A 19,627-nucleotide genomic window follows, 5' to 3' on the forward strand; every position below is an offset into this window, starting at 1 on the left:
TCACCTCCGGGAGCCGGGCGCTCCCGCCCACCCGAGAACTCTGGCTCGTTCCTTCCCCCGAGGGCGCGGGCTGGGGCTCCCCGCGGACCCGCCCACTCTCCGCAGCACTCTGGGCTAGCGGGTCTGCGCTCCGCTCGGTGCCTTTGCGGGCCCTGCACGCCCTCTCCCTCCCCAACTCTTCCAAGGCCGGGCACACCCACTGCCGCTGCCAGCGTTCGGGGCCCAGGCGTCCGAGTTAAACCCCGTTTCCCAACCGTCGCCAGCTCTAGCCCTTCTCCAGGTACCCGCAGATCAGAACGGAATACAAAGAGGCCTGCGCTCCCTGTCCTCGCTACCGCCACACCCGCCCGTTCCCACTCTTCGACCTCCGCGAGGGCTGGACGCCGGGACCCCTCCTCTCTGCAGCCTCCTGCCCCTCCCCCTGTGTCATAAAATCCACCCAGCTTTCCCCAAATCCCGTGGGCTGGGGCCCTCGACCGTCCCCCTCCGGCCTCTCGGCCGCCGCTCTCGGCCCCCGGGACCGGCCGGCCGCCCACCCCCACTGCAGCCGCGCGTCTTGGTCCCGGCCCCTCCTCCGGGGCCCTCCTCCTCTCTCGCCCCTCCCGAGCCGGGGTGGGAGCGGCGGCAGCTGGAAGAGAAGGGATGAGGTCATCCTCTCCCTCGGAGTCAGCTGGTGGAGGAGAGGAAGCGGGAGGAGGGAGCGCGCGCGAGGGGAGGAGAGGAATGTGCAGGTCCGAGGAGCGCCGCGGCGGCCGCTGCTGCTCCTGCTGCTGGCGGCGGCGGCAGCTCGGGCGGCAGCCGCGGGGCTGGGACGGCGAGGAGCGCGGGCGGCTGGCAGGGGCGCGCGCGGGGCGCCGCGAGCAGCTTGGCTCCGCGCAGGCAGCCAGGCGGCGCTCCTGCCGGCCCCAGGCGCGCCGCTAGCCCGGCCCAGCGCCCAACTCGGCGGGCGGCGGCGGGCGAGCCGGCGCAGGAGCGGGAGGAGGGGGAGCCGCACCGCCAGGGAGGGAAGCCGGGGCGAGGCGAGGAGGTGGCGGGAGGAGGAGACAGCGGGGAAAGGTGTCAGATAAAGGAGGGCTCTCCTCCGGTTTGGAGGCATCATGGCCGCTAAGTCAGACGGGAGGCTGAAAATGAAGAAGAGCAGCGACGTGGCGTTCACCCCGCTGCAGAACTCGGACCACTCGGGCTCGGTGCAGGGATTGGCTCCGGGCTTGCCGTCGGGGTCGGGAGCCGAGGACGAGGAGGCGGCCGGGGGCGGCTGCTGCCCGGACGGCGGCGGCTGCTCGCGCTGCTGCTGCTGCTGCGCCGGGAGCGGCGGCTCGGGCGGCGGCTCCGGGGGCTTGGGCGGCCCGGGCGGCGGCGTTGGCGGCCCGGGCGGCAGCGGGGCGGGCTCGGCGGCGCTGTGCCTGCGCCTGGGCAGGGAGCAGCGGCGCTACTCGCTGTGGGACTGCCTCTGGATCCTGGCCGCCGTGGCCGTGTACTTCGCGGACGTGGGCACGGATATCTGGCTCGCCGTGGACTACTACTTGCGCGGCCAGCGCTGGTGGTTCGGGCTCACGCTCTTCTTCGTGGTGCTCGGCTCGCTCTCGGTGCAAGTGTTCAGCTTCCGCTGGTTTGTTCACGATTTCAGCACCGAGGACAGCGCCACGACCACAGCCGCCTCCAGCTGCCCGCAGCCTGGACCCGATTGCAAGACGGTGGCCAGCAGTGGGTCTGCAGCCGCGGAAGGCGAGGCTCGTCCTTCCACGCCGCAAAGGCAAGCATCCAACGCCAGTAAGAGCAACATCGCCGCCACCAACAGCGGCAGCAACAGTAGCGGGGCCACCCGGGCCAGCGGCAAACACAGGTCTGCGTCCTGCTCCTTCTGCATCTGGCTCCTGCAGTCACTCATCCACATCTTGCAGCTCGGGCAAATCTGGAGGTACCGTATCAGGGGTGGGGAAGAGGGAGATCTGCTGCTGCTACTACATCATCGCTGCTTTGCTTTTGCACGGAAATTGTTTAGCGTTGCTCTGGTAGTAACCCTAGGCACACTCTTTCAGTTTTTTTCCTTCTTTTTCTTAAACTGGGCTTTGCATTTTTAAGATTTGTGATCACAACCTAGGGTGGGAGGGAAGTGAGAAGGGACAGGCATCAAAGTGGTTTTGATCAACCTATCCCTTCTGTGTTCCCACTCTGCTTCACTAGCTTCTCTATGTTTATATGCTACCCCCTCCCCATTTTTAGTGATATCGTCTCAGTGAGTAGGAGAGGATTCCTGTCACATCTTCTGAAAATCCTTTTTTATTATGTTCAATTCAAAGGTGTATATTGCAATTTGGATGGCTTCTTTTGTTCCCTGTTGCTAATTCTAGTTATATGGGAATTCTTAGTGCTGTGAAGTACCCACCTTGTAATTCTCACTGTTGGAGATGGCTTGTCTTTTTCTCGGAGAATACCTATACCTATATCTCTATCTATAATCTGTATTTATATCTATCTCCAAATATGAGTAAGTACACTTTATGGGGCCCAGACTTACTTTTATGATGCACTTTCTGATTATCTTGCACTATCCCCCTATTCAGAATTCCCACACAACTGAAAACCCTTGGAAAAGGGGTAGTGCGTCTTGTAAACTTTAATCATACTTGGCATCTTCATTGGTTGCTCTGCTGCTTGTCATCTGATCTACCAAGTCTTTTTACACAGATATCACTTCCACTTAGAAACTGGAACACAAGGCTAAACTCGCTGGGCAGAGGGAGCTGTCATTTGAGCAGTCACTGCCTAGATTTAGGAATATAATGAAACAGTTTGCTCAGAAATAGGTTCCTCCAACTTTTATGTGTTTTTAATAGCTTTTTGAAGCAATATTTTACACCGACAAAAATTCTTTGTATTGAAGCCCTTAGATGTTAACTTTCCAGAGCTTTTTGGGTTTCCAATGACTTAATAAGTGTGTAGTTTAAGTAAAATGAGAAAACTTCCTAATAAGTGCACCAATGTGGGGCTATATGCTGCTAGGCCGGTGTCCAATTCAATTTCATTTGTAGTTACCTTTGTGATAAAGACATTAGAAATCATTAACTCTGCTGAGGTATCCCATGTGGAAACGACTCAGAGAATTTGTGGAATGGGATTAAATACTTCTTTTATTTGTGGTGAACAGTAGTGTTTTTCTTGAGAAGAGCAAATGTGGTTATTTTGCAACCTTTCCTGGGACCACTGCTTTGTAAAGCAGGGTAAACATTGCCATAGACAGTGACCTTTCAAACTGTGAAACTTTTTTTTCAAACAGATACTTTCTGGAAAAGGGATATATGATATGCAGTCAGACAAGTTGATGTTGGAAAACTCTATGTTTTGGACTCAAAGGACTTTGAAATATCAGTTAAATGTGATAGCTGTTATGTTCCATGAATGACTATTATGAAGACTTACAGCTTGATGCCCTTATTCAAGTTTGAGGAAGAACTCAAATGTTTATGTTAATTGCTGAAATTGTTTAGTGGCTAGGTGCATATGATTAGTAGTTTTAATCTGATAATGTGGAAAATGAAGCTTAACATTCCATTTGTTAACTTTTGCAAACTTTATGCAGGATTTGGAAATCACTTATTTTTAATCACCTTTAAAATGTCTACATTTATGTAAATAATGCAAACACTTCTCAATATATTAACTGAAGAACTATCCATTGATACTTTCTGAACAATATCATATCAAATTCTGTGAACTGAAAAAATAATTTTAATTATTGTTGTATTTACTAGACCTTCTAAACCGAGCATTTTCCCAGTGGAAAAATGACATTTAGTTATCTCAGGACAGTTGCATGCAGAAGGAAAAGCACAGGCTGTCCGACAAATGCATTAACCAACCCAACCCTTGGAGAAACTGTGGTCACACATGACCCCTCTTTGTCAAGTATTTCTACAATGTTTTCCTTAGAGATTTTGAAGTTTTTCCTGCTAATGCATGGTTGTCTGGGAGGAAGTATTGTTGAAAGTATTTTCAGATACTTGTATATTTTCAGAATAATGTGCTCCATATGTAAGTCTGAATTATCTAACTGTTCTTGGGCTCTAGTTAAGATATTTGGAGGCTAGTGGGGTAACTTGGTGGAAGTATGATCTAAGACTCAGCCTCAGTTTCTCTTTATGAAGTATGTTTAAACAAATGAACAAACAAACTTTAGCCTAATGTAGGACATGGGAAAGGGATCAGAAAGTTCATGGAATTCAGTTGCATTCTGAATTGTTTCAGCTTCTCCGAGTGTGGAATATTGGAATGGAACTTTGCATAGCAGATGCATCTTTGAGATAATAAGCTGGTGAAATGCAGTTCATCTCAGATTATTGTATCAGACTGTTATCTTAGGCCATTAGGATGCCTTAAATTAGGAGCATCCCTCTGCTTCTTCCAGCTTTTCTTTTCCATGCACTATACACAAATGTTGCAGAAACACCAAGGTAATGATTGGTTCAAAGCTCAGAGGTCATTATTCATGTTTTAACATGCTACTTTTTAAGATCAATAAAATAGATTTTAGCTAGGTTGGTAACTTTTCCTTGTATTCCCATGAAATTCTAGTTATTTTAGGTAAGGGCAAGATTCTAAAAGCTTTCGGTAGATACAAGCCTTTGAAATAACATCAAAGTGTTTGCTTGTTCAGAAATAGCTATTTGAAACATTTTGGGCAAGATTTGAATGTATTTATACACTTATTACGAATGCAACTGCTGAAAGCAATGGTACATATTCATTTTAATTAAAGTTTACTAATGGGAAATTAATGGCAGCTTTTAAGGTCACAGGAGTTGATTCTGAGAAAGAGCCATTTGAAATAATGAAGTGAACTTTCACTACCATGTGAAAAGAGCAATTATGACTTTAAAGGAAATGTGCCTGCAAATGAATAAGTACTTTTTTTTCTTGTTCATTTCATATGATTCCAGAAGTTACTAAGAGGGCAGTTCAGCCAGGGGGAATCACAAATGCCCCATCAGAACAATTTTTAGTTTTCATACTGATGATCAATTATATCTAGATGCTTTCTTCCTTCAGAATTTATGACTCACTCTTAAAATTCTACCTTAATTTTTCCTGTGTATGTATGATATGTACATATTTGGTTGTCTTCTAAATGCAAGTAGGCATATTGCAAACAATGAGTCAGTGGATGGTAGAATAGAGAGTACTTTTACTGTTTTACTATTTTGGTTTTTGTTTCTGAATATCTATCATGAGAGTCCCATGGAGAAGACCTGGTGAAAGAACATTTCTGCTTTTCTCATGCTTGATAGTCCACAAGGTCTAACATGTGTTCCCTATTCAAATAAATTGGAAAATGGCAGGTTAAATGGAGTTAAACAACTCTCTCTCCAGCAGGACTTCTCAGAGCCTTTAATAAGCTAGTGTGTGCAGTTATCAATAACTTTTTAAGGGTAACTTATTCAATACTCTTGTGATGATGTGGCACCCAGGGCACTTTGAGAAACATTGTTCTAAGTCATTCTTAAACCTGGCCAAACAAGAACAATAATAATAGCAATTTTATATGGCACTTAAAAATTTATAAATGTTTTTATACTCTTTATCTCATCTAAGATTTACAGTAACCCAAGAGAAAATCATTAGTATCTCTCTATATATGAGAAAACTGGCTCAGGGAGGTTCATTAACTGGCACAAAATTCCCTGCCTATTATGTGATACAGCTAGGAGTCAAAGCCAGGCCCACCTTACCCTAAAGTTTGTGCTCTTTCTGGATCATTTAGCTTATCTCCAACTGCCAACTTGGATAATAATGACAACAATGTATGAAAAAGACACTTTACCTTCACCAAGAGTGACAAAGTGGGAGAGGGAGCTGCCATTTTGATGGGATAGGAGGTCTGTCCAGTAACATACCAGTAGTCAACTGGCAGAATGAGGACTGGGCCTCAGCCTGTCTGACTCTTAAGGCCGGTGCTCCTCTTACTACACCATGTGGACATGCTGAGCTTGTTGCATTAAATCCCAGCTGAGTAACACGGTCTTGCAGTGGCATTAATGATTAAATGGCGGAATGTAGGTGAACATGTAGAAAGTGCTTTGCAAATGATAAAGAGGTTCTAGAGATCAGGAATGGGTAGGGAAATAGCATCTAGGTTTGACTTCGACCACTGAAAAAATACTTTATTGATTTGGAGTTAGTTCTGAACTCTGGTAAAGGTCAGGCAGGATCGATGGTCACTTTCCTGTATATTTGTGTTCTCTCTACTGCATATTAATTAATTTATTCATTCAACATATAGTGAGTCCCTACTCTATGCAAGGCACTGTGTTAGTTACTAACTACCCCAAGATGGATAAAATACACATCATCTTTCAGGGATTCTACTGTCTGGTGAGGAAGAGGAAAAGTAAACAGACAATTTCAATATAAGGAAATAAGTGCTATAATAGAAATAAGAAACCCAGACCATCTTAGTGATTCAGGTGAAATCCTGGAGAAGGGGATGTTTGAGTGAAGGTTTGAATGGTGAGAAAATCTGCTGTCTGAATAAAGTAGTAGGGCATTGGCCTCAGAGCCTTGGATATAACTTTGTGTAAAGGAACAGGGGTGGGCGGGACAAGAAGGAACAAGGCCAGATAAGTGTGTGCTTGGAATAGAGAGGGAGTGGGAGATAGTAGCTAGAGATGAGGAGGGAGAATTCGTTGGGTCTACAAAGAAAGGGATATAGATTTTATTCTGAAAGCATGGAGGAATCCTTGAAGGATTATGAGGGCCAGGGAGGGGAGAAGGAATTGTTAACAAAGTGTTAAAACATTGTTTCATCCAAAGGAATGGGACAAAGTTGAGTTTCAGAGAACAAGCCATCAGTTCCTCTCCGATTCAGTGATGTCTTTTCCATTTATTAAAATTCGTTGATTTTAAAAGGATTGAGTTTGGGTGTAATTGGGGTGTATCAATAGGCCCAACAAGGTGGGGGAGTGATTTTTCAGAAAAACAGATTGGTTGAAATTTTTCATTGATTTACACTAAAGTAAAATAATTTTATTTTCTTCTACTTTTTGAAGAGATTTTCCTTAGGATACCGTGGTCTTCAGCTTATTGAAATTTAGGTTTCCTGGTCCTTAGAAATTTGTTTTTTCTATTTTTATTAACACTTTTCTTTTTTTTTTTTTAATTTTTATTTATTTATTTATTTATTTGAGAGAGAGAGCACATGAGAGAGGGGAGGGTCAGAGGGAGAAGCAGGCTCCCTGCTGAGCAGGGAGCCCGATGTGGGACTCGATCCCGGGACTCCAGGATAATGACCTGAGCCGAAGGCGGTCGCTTAACCAACTGAGCCACCCAGGCGCCCAACACTTTTCAATTTTCAGAGGACTTCCATGTCTTTCTTATTTGATCCTCTTTGAAGATTTTTGAGGTAGCACTTCCATTTTGCCAATGTGGAAATTGAGACAGAGAATGTTCAGTGTTTTTCTCTTTAAGTCATAGAGTTCTGCACCGATTCTAGGCTAGAATTCAGTGTTGATGAGGGAGGAGAAAAACAACATGAGAGATGGTTGATGAGATTGGGGATCATTAGGTAGAAGGGAAGGCTGAGAAGTTCAGTGCTGTCTGGTAAGTACTGAAGGGTTGTAATGAGGAGGAGGCATAGGACTTTTGTGTAGGGCCTCTAGGACAAGATGCAGAGGAGTTACAGGAGAGATTTTGAATCAGTGTAAGGATGCATTTTTTAACTAGTCAAAGGCATCCAAAGATCAACAGTAATTCCTTAGAAGCAGTGAGTTCCCCACCGTTGGAGGGTCTAAGCATAGTTTCGAAAACTGTAGGCAGAGTTGCAGCAGAAAAAACTTATAAGTATCAAGCAGAAGGTTGAACTAAAAGCTCATCTTCTGGCGTTGAGATTTTATGACAGTTGCCATCATTATATGCTGCTCCAAACATAGTGGACTAATCTTTGCTTTTTCATGGATAAAAGAAGTAGGAGTTTGCTTGAAACCCAGCAGTTATGTTACTTTGAAATCTATTCATTGGTTTATGAACCAGGTGTCTTCACTGGAGAATCATAAATCTATGTAACATCCTTGAGTGCTGGGCTTGGTATTTAAATCTCTGAGTTACCTAACAGATATAAATCCACACAAAACCAGACAGTCCTCTGTGCATTTGCTGGGGATTCTGTATGAGTTGGAATAATTTATGCATAAATCTGTGTGGTCGATGTACCTATTTCAACATCTTTGCAATAACTAGTGCAAAAGTTGTATTTTTTCCTTTCACTTGAACTATATCCTGTTTACTTCACAAGGGTGAAAAAAAAATGTTATGCTTGTTACATTCTGATGGACTTTCAGACTTCCTTCACAGAGCAGTTAAAAGTAGTATCTATACAAATGGATGCTATCGTTTTTGAACAGTATCCACAAATCCTTGGGTCAGTAGATTTGAAGGTCTTTGCTCAGTCACTTACAAAAAACTCCTTAATGTTTGAATATCCAAGTACACAACTTGCTATTAAACATGTTCTGTATTTTACAGTTCAGATGAAATTGTCTAGCTATGATATTAAATAGCTCCAATCACTGAGTAACAGGTAAACAGGATGATTCCCCTTTATATGGACTCACTGGCTAATCCAGTGACTTGTTTTAGAATTTGAATGGTGTACTAACTAGGCCTATGGAAGCAAGACTTAGGGATTAGAACTGGATTTAATTGTATTTATATTCTTATGCATTATCAAATATAAGGTGCAGTGTGCTGCTAGTCATGAGAAAGTGCTTATCAGGTAATAATTTTATAAAATAGTTGTAATGTGTTGGTGGATGTCAGGAAAAGAACAAATTCTCTCGAATGATATTGCCTAATTCTTACCACCACCAAGTGACTTCCTTCCAGCTATATCCTGGTGTCACTGGTAATTGATGGCGTGGCCAGTCAGGAGGCAATACGACAGGCAAGTCTTTGTGAAGTTATTCTAGTAGTTGTGGAAATTACATGAATAAGAATACATGCTCAGTGAATAAGTGAATATTTACTGACCTGTGAATGAAGCCCAGGCATTATTCTCTCTTCTTCATGAGAAAGGGGCTGAACTTGTTGCTTGTTTGTTTGCTTCTTGAGTTTCTAAGGGTGCAGTGAATCAGAAAGGGTGTTGTACTCTAGAAAAGATACCACCCATTGCCCCAGCTCTTTTTTTTTTTTTTAGATCACCAGAATTAGGGAAGTGGGGCCAAATTTCACAAAGTACTAGTTCTTCTCTGAGAAAGGTACACCCAGAACCCCAGCTTGACATTCCTGTTCTTGCTGATAGAAAAGTCAGCCTGGAAAAGCTTTGGGATAGATCTTTTTCACTTAATTCTTACCTACACTTGACTGTCTGAGAATATATTTATGTATGGGACGATTTCTGTATTTCTGGTGCTGCTATTTGTCTATGCAAAGCAAGTTTGTAGCTTCTGCTCTTACTACTACTACTCCCATCAATACCATAATTCTTATCACCATAAAACAGTAATTACATGTCTTGTATACATGCAGAGCTAATATAGATTGCTGATTGCAAAAGAAACTAAAGAAGGATTAAAATGGAAATAAGTCAGTCTGGAAATTTTCTAGAGGCAATGATCTGAATGACAGCATTAGATCTTTCCCAACCCTAAGATGATGGGTCAATATTAGAACCATCAGTGATGGTTTTTCTTTACAAAGGCAGCTGTCCTTTGGGGAAATGGACTATGTGAGGAGTTAGAAGAGATGAATTAGCTGCTTGGTAGCTCAGACCCCAGACAGGTCCTCTAAGTTCTCTGTTATCTGTGTCAGTCAGCATGATGACACAGCGCAGCTCTTAGGTTCCGACAAAGTTTACATATTCTTTTGGTTTCCCCCTTCTGAGTCTCAATTTTCCATTTGACCAATGATATGATTGGTCAAAATATAACATTCAAGGTTCTTTCCAGGTCCAAAATGCTGGTTTTGCTCTTATTATAAATTCTATTTGCCCAGTCCCCAGAATATGTGCACCACAGAGTCTGTACATGTTCTTCTAAAGCCATTACTATAGCATTTTTCTGGTTACGTAAGTCAAAGGGCATCTACAAGGGACTTGCCAGAGTTGATAACATTAGTGTCTAAGGTCTAGGAACCGGTATGATTTCATACACGAAGAGAGAATCTTAAGCTTATTTGTGTAACTTATTTTGTGTCATTTCTGAATTTTAGTTATAATCAAATAACACCATATTCACAAAAACCCATATCTAAGAATTTGAAACTGATGTGGAAAGTGTTCCCTTATCACTAATTCTAAGACATCTACCATGTAGACCTGGGAAGCCAAAATTACCATTTCCATTTCATGTAGTGAGGTATGCACAGCTGGGGTGCTATGATTAGCAAATAAGAACAATGCTTCACGGGCTTAAAAAGAGCTATCCATTATGTCAATGAGAAGGCTGTTGTCAGAGCTAGGTTTGCTTTAAAATTAAAAGCCTGTCCTGGGTTACACTGTCACTGATTTAGTGTGCTAGAAATTGAATTTAAGCTCTATACAGAGACTGTCTTCAGGTCTGTACTCATTAAGGGATAGGGATATGTTACTCTCTGCTGGAACCAGAAAGCAGTGCATTAACCTTTCCTGGATAAGACTTGCCTGGATCTCTAGGATGTTAGACATCTGTCATGAAGCTGAACAATTTTCAAGCCCATGACGACATTTAAGATATTTTTTTTTAAAAATTAAGATCTATTTTAAAGTGATCTGAAGTATGTCAAACTATTTTTTCATCTTCATGATTCATAAGTAGGCTGTTTGAATCAGTTCTACTTCTTTTGTTTAATTTATGCACATGCCCTGTTTTCCTGTCAGGGGAATCCTTTTATATAAACAGAGCAGTGGGCAGTGTGTGGGGTAGGTGAGGATTAGTCAAATAGAAAATCATGCATATATAGAAAAAGTAGGATCTACAGTGAATACGAGTCTAAAAAGACTTAGGATGACTTTGACTTGGCTTCCCATCAAGTACACCGTATTTAAGAAGGACAAAGTCACCTTTCTGAACCACCAATCTGAGAGATTTCATCCATGTAAAAAGCTGGACTTCTTTCTGACGCTCAGATAATAGACATGAATAAAGATATAGGAATTCTTTACTTTTCAGGTCTTTTTTCAGTAGCAGAGAGTCAATAATCAAAACAAAGGTAGCCCTTATAGCAGGAACCATAGCAAAATGGTCCTTCATTACTTGCATCTTTGGTTTATGGCCTAGTCACAGTATCAGTGTAACAGTAACAATGAAGAAATGATCCTTCAGCAAAGCAAGGGAAAGGATTTGTAAAGGTTTCTTTATTTTGGTAGATTGGCAGCTCATTAATTAATTTCCTACTTTACAAAAGTAAAATTGATAACAATTATTTTTTTAAATGTAGGTCAATTCCAGAAGACTCTCCAAAGAGATTTGCAGTACTTGGATCTGTTTTTTTAATATAAATTAGGAAGTATGTCCCATAGGGTTTCATATTTCCAGGAGATGTGCTATTAAGAGTAGTAGTCACAGATGTCCTATAGGAATTTTGTTGATTTGGCGATGGTTGGGTTTGAAACATTGAGTTCTACCCAGGAACAGGTAATGTGACACTATTCTAAGGAGGGCACAAATAATATCTTTCTTCATACTTTTGAAAAGTAGTAAATAGTTATGGTTATTTAAGGGCATAATATCTACCTACTTTAAGATAAGGTTGGAATCATGAAGCACGTGGGTGGCTCACTCAGTTGAGCATCCCACTGTTGGTTTCAGCTCAGGTCATGATCTCAGGGTCGTGAGATTGAGCCCACATCTGGCTCTGCACTGGGCGTAGAACCTGTTTGAGATTCTCTCTCTCCTTCTGCCCCCACTCCCAAAGAAAGAAAGAAAGAAAGGTTGGACTCAAATGAGTGAGGGAGGAAACCTGAAGTTTCTGTCAAGGAAGCATGACCAAATACCCTGGAAACTCACTGAGTTCCATTCTCTGATGGGCTCATAGAGAGATGAAGGTATTGTTGTTAAGGCATGCACTTATTAGCCTGGGGGAGAAAAATTTGGCCATGAGAGAAGGACATGAGAGAAATGAACAAAAACAGAGAATTTTATTCCAAAATCAGAGGGTAAAATTCAATCCTTGGCAGTGTGAATGGGAAAATTGTACTGACATCCATTATAAAACTCATCACAGCAAAGCTGAAAGTGAGGCTTCACTAACCAGACCAAGATTCCATTAGATGAGTTGGTTCTAGGAACAAAGGGGCAAAACTTCAGTTGTGAAAATGCTCAGGTTTAGGTCAACTTGATATTGAGGGCACCAGTGGGGTCAGTAGTCTGGAGGTGTTTGACCTGAGAGTCCTGTGTTAATACACAGATCAGAAGTAGGGAAGAAGTCAGTGGCCATCACAAATGGTAACATAATAAAAACCTGGGAATCCAAGTGAGGGCCAGGAACAAACTTGCTAATAATAGTAAAGGTAAGTGAGAATCTGAAATCAAGGGCATCATGAAAGCAAACTGTAACACTGTGCTTCAGGATATAAAACTAAAGGGAAATTTGCTTCATTTATGTTCTCATTATATAATTTCTCCCTGGTCAGATATTGAGAGTAAGGCCTGAGCCCGGAGGTCTACTTCTGATCCCAGGGAGGGGAGGGCAAAGAGCTGGGATCGCAGGTAGGTTCTCACTCAGTCACCATTGATATGTGCAAATTCATTAACAGTCCACCGACTAAATCATGACTTGGTCACTGTAATCGGTTGCTGAGAATAGAATGACAAAAATAAGTGACCACTGATAACCTTTTAATCATGGATTCCACAAACATCTGCTTCAGATCATTGTAAGGAACATGTACGAAAAAGAATGTGCTCTCCAAAGGTTTACTGTCTAGGAGAGGAGGCATGTCACGCTCACACCCCAACTCTGTCTGTGACGTTGTGCTAAGAGTGGAGCTATTGGCTTGCAACTCAAGGTGTAGGATCTGCAGCCTGCAGCATCCGCATCTCTCAGAGGTGTCTCAGGGATGCAGAATCTCAGGCTCGCCTCGACCTACTGAATCATGACCTATGGTTGAACAAGATCCCCTGGGGATTAATACGCACATTGAAGTTTGAGAAGCAGAGGGAGAGCAATTCCTTTCAACAACTGAAATGGTCAAGGAAGGTTACTCAGCTGAATATTAATGGAAACTATGGTTGATCCAGATGTTTTCACCCAAGTCAGCTCATCAGCTATGAAAGCAAGTGCTGGTGCTTAGAAATGGTGACAGTGGGATCTCCTTATAGACAATGCTATAAGTGAAGATACGAAATCTTCCATTGACAAAGAAAGTAAAAAGTTTTAATAAAATCTTTATTAAAAATCCATTAACAGTTTTGCTGTTCACAACTGATCTCTAGGAAATTAATTCAGCACATTGATCACCCACCTCTCACAGCTTTATGGGTTTTTTTTTTAAGATTTATATATTTATTTGAGAGAGAGAGAGCACACACACATAGGGGGAGGGGCAGAGGGAGAGAATCTTCCAGCAGACTCCCTGCCGAGCACGGAGCCCATCAGGGGACTGGATCTCACAACCCATGAGATTGTGACCTGAGTGAAAACCAAGAATTGGATGCTTAACTGGCTGAGCCACCCAGGTGCCCCTCACAGTTTTATATATTCTCAGGCCTATGACATTCAGTCCTTGGGATGGAGTGGATGAGGTGTGGTGAGAGAGGGAAACAGACAGACACTAAGGGAAGCACTGGATTCAGAGTAAGCAGAAAGAGGAGAGAGAGACAGAAGAGGGAGGCGGGGGGGCAGTTCCGGCCAAGACATAATGATTGCTGACTTTGCTCAGAGACATGGAGCTGGGCTGCTTGTGGTATTCCTTTCTATTCATAAGTTTCTGAAAAAGCAGCAACCGTGAGGGTGAGCAAAGGACATCACCCTCACTGGGTGTCAGGACAGTGGAGATGAAAGTCAGGTTCTGTGCATCTCTCACCCCCAGCTTTTAGTTCGATAGATCAAGCAGCCTCTGTAGCTGCAAGGGGAAGGAGGACCTATAGGAGGAATAGAAGAAAATGGAACTAGGCTTCCGAGACTGCAAGACTAGGCCCCAGCCGGGAATTAGCAGGGTATTTTTATAAAATGATATGGAAAGATTTCTGATGACCAACCCGTTCCATGTAGTTCAGCTCCTCCCAGTGACCCCAAGACCCCCAGGGCAGGCTATGTCATGGGAAGATTTCATGCTTTATTATTTGTTATCCTAAGTGAGAAATAGAACAGTCAACATTGTGACAAAATATGTCAGCATCTGCGTTGTAGAATAAGAAGATAATGAGAATGTTGCCTTATCAAATGTATATTCGCGTAAAGGTATTACTAGTTTCCTTAGTTCACATTCAACAAAATAGAAAAAGGATGACCTTCCCAGAAATGCTCCTTTTCAAAGTAATAGTTTTCTAATTTCCCTTTTGTACAACAGCTGGTTGCTATGCTATCACTTATGTTGCTAGGGCTCCTGCCCCCATCTATGTGCTAGAATGTGATTGCTTCCATCAGTGTTCTTAAGTGTTTCCATGGAGAGTTACTAAGTTAATTTTTCTGGGTCTGCGCTACCAGTAGGTATGGTCACCCTGCCAGGCTCTAGACCCGCATGGCTTTTCAATATGGTAGCTGTGAGCTGCACGTGGCTATTGAATATTTGAAATGTGGCTATTCCCCATTGATGTTCGTCGTAAGTGTCAAATACCCTGGGGATTTTGAGGACTTAGTGTGGAAAAAAATAAAAGGGATGATAAACATCTCACTAATAATATCCATATTGATTATATGTTGAACTGATAACATTTTGGATATATTGGGTTAAATAAAATATATTGTTAAAATTAATTTCACCTGTTGCTTTTTACACTTTATAAATGTGACCACCAGAAAATTAAAATAATGTGTGTGGCTTGCATCGTATTTCTGTTGGGCAGAACTGCTCTAGGTAGTGTTCAGAGCTCAATTCCTGAGAAGTAAGAAGAAAATCCTAAGTGAAATATCTCCAAATACTAAGAAAAGAATTTACTAGAAGTTACCAGAGAAAGAGCAGTGGGTTGTTTCACTGCGGAAGCAGGTGACTTAACAGATTTTACAAATAAGATTACCTGCTGGTAAAAACTGACTCTTTGGGAGATAAAAACCCTAATGTGAATAAAGCCCATTGTCTTCCCTGCTTTCTGCTTTGCTTAAGGCCTAGTGACACGCTGTGCTTATTTAATGGTTTAATAAATAGTATTTGATCATGACAATAAGGACTAAATCTTTGTTAAGTGCTGTTGCAGCTTGCCAAGCACATTGGCTCATATTAAACCATCCAATCTTCTCTTCAGCCTCTCAAGGTGGGTATTATTATTGTTCTCATTTGAAAATGAACTCCCTGGGGTTCAGAGGAGGTAGGAGACTGGCCCAAGTGCACACAGCTGCTAACTAGCAAGGATCAGCTCTCACAATCATGACTTCAGCTTTCACATCTTGTGCTCTTTCCATTATATCTTACTGTTCTTTGATTCATCCAAGAGAATCACTGGGAGGAGTATTTCCTGCCCTCTCAGACTGGCAACTGTGCTGAAACCTGCAGTGGGTTCAGTTCTACCATGTCATCCATGGAGATTAGTTAAGACCAGTTTTGCGATTTTGCTCTGACTACCAGGAAAGGGAGAGACATACCAGAGAGGGGAGAGGTCAGATTTGATTCTTGACTTCTCAACTATAAAATGGTGGGTGTGAGCTACATTAGGTAATTTCTGAAGTCCCTTTCAGCTCTGTAATTCTGCGAAACCTGGTACCTATGTGGAGCTTATCAACTCTTTTTTATATACCTTATTGAATACTCAGTGGGAACTAATATTCATGCTTTATTGACCTGGGCTAGGTTTCTGATAAACAACTCCTGAGGTTGATATTTCACACCAACTTCAAAAACAGAGACTATGGATCAATTTTATCCATAACGTGTCACTTTCATTTGATAACCTACTAGTAAAATACATGTTCTTTCCATTGGGAAATTCATGACACTAAAGAATACTAAGTAGGCTCCAGCCCCGTGTGAATAGTATGTAATTAACCTGTATTTATATCCTCATTTTGCACACAGTCATGCTTTGCATATACCAGCATTCTCCTCTACATATGTTCATGAATTATGAATTCAGCTACAGGCATGCAAGGCAGAACCCCTCTGTCAGTCACATCTCTTTCTCTGAGACCTGTGAGATTTACGTCTATGTGACACGACTTCAAATTGAACTCCTAAGACCTATCTCAGAGGACCAACTCTATAAAAAGTCTAGCATATGCAAGTGCCAGAAAATTCATTCTCTAATGCACACAGTTTAGAATTTTTAGAATCAGACAGAACTAGTTTTTATAAAGGCAATTCCAAATGCTTATTTCTAAAAACCAAAAACAAAAAACTCCCCTATTTAAAAGATGCACCCCTCCTCCCCCCAAGTAGATATGATTTACTTTGGAAGGGCTTGCCAACTGCAGTCTGGTCCTTTTTATAGTTTTTTTGGGGGGTGGGGAGGAACGAAGGTGCTTTTGGGATGTGTGTGTGTGTCATTCAGTGAAAAATATGCAGTATTGTTTTTCTTTTTAGTTCAATGGTATCTTTGCAAAATGTAATTTTTTCCAGAGAGACTGAACAATTTCCAATTTTTTTTAATGTTCATGACAGTAAATGGATTCCGATTTACTGTATCTTATATCCCAAGTAATATGTTCTAAGAAACATATATATCTACATCATGGTTATTTTTCTCCTGATTTTTTCTATGTTCATACCTGATCATGTGATTATGTAGGCTAGGACATGCTGGAAAGAGCAGAAATAATTTAATAAAACTCAGATGGTCTGGAGTAAAAATGCCTTCATTCATTTAATAAATATTTGTCAAACATTCACTGGGTGCAGGCTCTGTGCCCACTAAGATTCGTGAAAGGCACTCCCTGACTTAAAGGATTTCACTGTCCTGCAATAGAGTCTTTCATTTATAATTGTTTATACCTCAAAGGGTGATACGTCATCAACAATGGCAGGAATAGAATTGTTTGGGGAATGAAGATGGAGGACCTCTTTCCAGAAGCTTTCACATGGGAGTAACAATTGAGTAAGACCTAACAGAGTTTCAAGAAGAATGAAACAAAGGGACAAAGATATTTCATGATGTGTTCTGTAAAGGGCTGAAATAAGAGGTGTGAGCGAAAGACTGTCAACAGATGAGTTTCGAGTTTTGGGCCAAACTAACGTGTTTTCCTGAGGAATCTGGACTTCATTCTGTTGGGGAGTGGAAGCTCAGGGGAACACAGTCAGGGATGTATTTCCAAATGGTTACCTTTTATAAAATAGTGTTAAGTCTTGGAAATATTAGAGAAGGAGGTCTCCTGCACTCTTCAGAGGCAGGGAAAAGATATGAATGAGGGTAGACTTGAAACATATTCAGAACTTGAAAATGCTCTATAATGAGGGAATGCAATGAAAGCACTTAAGTGGGCTTGGACAGTTCTCACTGAAGATTCTGATAGTACTGGTAAGAGCTCTATTTAATGAGCTATTGGAAAAGGCATAAACATAAACAGAGTTTGGAGCATGTTGAATAAAGATGCTCCGTAAATGCAGACTGGGCAATTAAAAAAGATTTACCAGAGAAAAGCTAAATACAGTATAGTGGATAATTAATGGGCCTTTGACAACTCAGTAATAAGTACCCTGAACTTTTAAAATAGCGCATTAACATCTGTGCATGTCAGAAGGATGGTTTGCATTTACAATCAACACCAGTTAGCTGGGAAATTTCCCCACAGAAGTTAATTAGGGATTCCCAGTACAGGAGCCTGCTGGTTAACCTCCTGAGCCAAAGGTGACCCACCGCTATTCATTCATGGCTTTTTATTGAGCCTAGAAGGAGTTTGGTTATAAATTCCCCTCTCCTTTTCCTCAGCTCCCTTAGCTCTAGACACTATTTTAGCTTTTAGTAGGATTTACCTCTCTTAGTTTAGGAAATGAACTTCTGTTCTCTTTGTAGGTAGGGAAAATCCAACCTGGAAAAGGCCTCTGTAGGTGAGGGAGCATCCCCTGAATGGACTGGGCCATTCATTCTTCATTAAGATATGGTGAACGCTCCACCTTTGGTTCTTAGCTCAATGAAGATTCCTCAGAGGAAGGTACTTTTGAGAGCCAACCAACTTCTTTTATTTCGGTATATCTTAACACATTTAAGCAATTTTTTAATTTTAATTTTTTAGTAAATAGACTTTTTTTTTTTTTTTTACAAGCAGCTTTGGGTTTCCAGAAAAATTGAGTGGGCAGTACAGAGTTCTCAGGTATTTCCCCTCACCTCCATTTTTCCTGACACTGACATCATATATTAATATGGTACATCTGATACAATTTGTGGGCCAATACTAATACATTATCATTAGCTAAAGTCTATACTTTACATTAGAGTTTACCCTTTATCTAGTAAATTCTACAGGTTTTGACAAATATATAATGGCATCTATCCACCATTACAGTATGATACAGAATAGTTTCACTGTCCTAAAAATCCCCTGTGCTCCACCTATTCATCCCTGCCTACACCCAGCCCCTGGCAATCACTGATCTTTTTACTCTATCCTTGGTCTTGCCTTTTCCAGAATGTCCTGTATTTAGAATCATGTAGTACGTTGCCTTTTCAGATTGGCTTCTTTCACTTACAATATGCATTTAGGGTTCTTCCCTATGTTTCTGTGACTTGATGGCTTGTTTCTTTCCAGCATTGAGTAATACTGAAGTGTGTAGATGTACCACAATTATTTATTCACCAACCAAAGGACATCTTGGTTGCTTCCGAGTTTTGACAATTATGAATAAAGCTGCTATAAACATTTGTGTGCAGGTTTTGTGTAGTTGTATTTTCACCTCATTTGGGTAAATACCAAGGAGCGCAATTGCTGGGTGTCATGGGAAGAGTGTGTTTAGTTTTATAAGAAATTGCCAAACCGTTTTTTAAGTGGTTGTATCATTTTACATTCCTACGCTTAACAACATTGGAGTACCTACCATGTGCCAAATGCCTCTCATGTAAGGGTACAAAGTGAGTGAGCCAGGACACAAAATGTTATTCTAGAAAGAGTTAAGATACCATGCACTTGTCCAGGTTATAGATAAACTAAAATGTTGGGGTGGTTTACTGATTAGGATCTCTGCTTTATAGTACACAACACATAATGATTCTTAAATGAAAAATGGGTTATATAACAAAAATTTAAATTATAGTAAAATACTACAGTTAATCCAAGGATGCACTTAAACTAGTTTTATAAAATTATTCTGACTAGACATAGAGATATTGGGTTCTGGTACCAACTCTCTGGTTTCACAGGGATGAAAGAAAAACTGTTGGAACAACACTAGTTTTTGGTTTTGTTTTTTTTTAACGTACCCTTAGGATCAGTGGTTTTCATGGATTTAAAAATTTGCTCAGTAATTATTTCTTGAAAACTGTAACTGTGAGGTAAATGCTTTCTGTTTTTCAGGAAAAAAATGCACAGTACACACACACACACACACACACACACACACCCCTTCTGAAATACTTGGGAG

At 41.7% G+C, this 19,627-nt stretch overlaps 1 protein-coding gene across 1 annotated transcript in view; it reads left to right on the forward strand.

Annotated features, from left to right (window-relative positions):
* The first annotated feature begins 1,037 nt into the window (after positions 1-1,037).
* The window catches only part of XKR4 (XK related 4), a 417,256-nt gene continuing 398,666 nt past the window's right edge, over positions 1,038-19,627 (forward strand). The window contains exon 1 of the mRNA XM_035011164.1: positions 1,038-1,918. Coding sequence (XP_034867055.1) covers positions 1,098-1,918 — 821 coding nt within the window. The 5' untranslated portion in view covers positions 1,038-1,097. The remainder of the gene's footprint in view (positions 1,919-19,627) is intronic.

This window comes from Mirounga leonina, unplaced genomic scaffold (assembly GCF_011800145.1).
Source record: "Mirounga leonina isolate KUSES-001 unplaced genomic scaffold, KU_Mleo_1.0 Mir_165, whole genome shotgun sequence".
Classification (NCBI taxonomy): Eukaryota; Metazoa; Chordata; class Mammalia; order Carnivora; family Phocidae; genus Mirounga; species Mirounga leonina.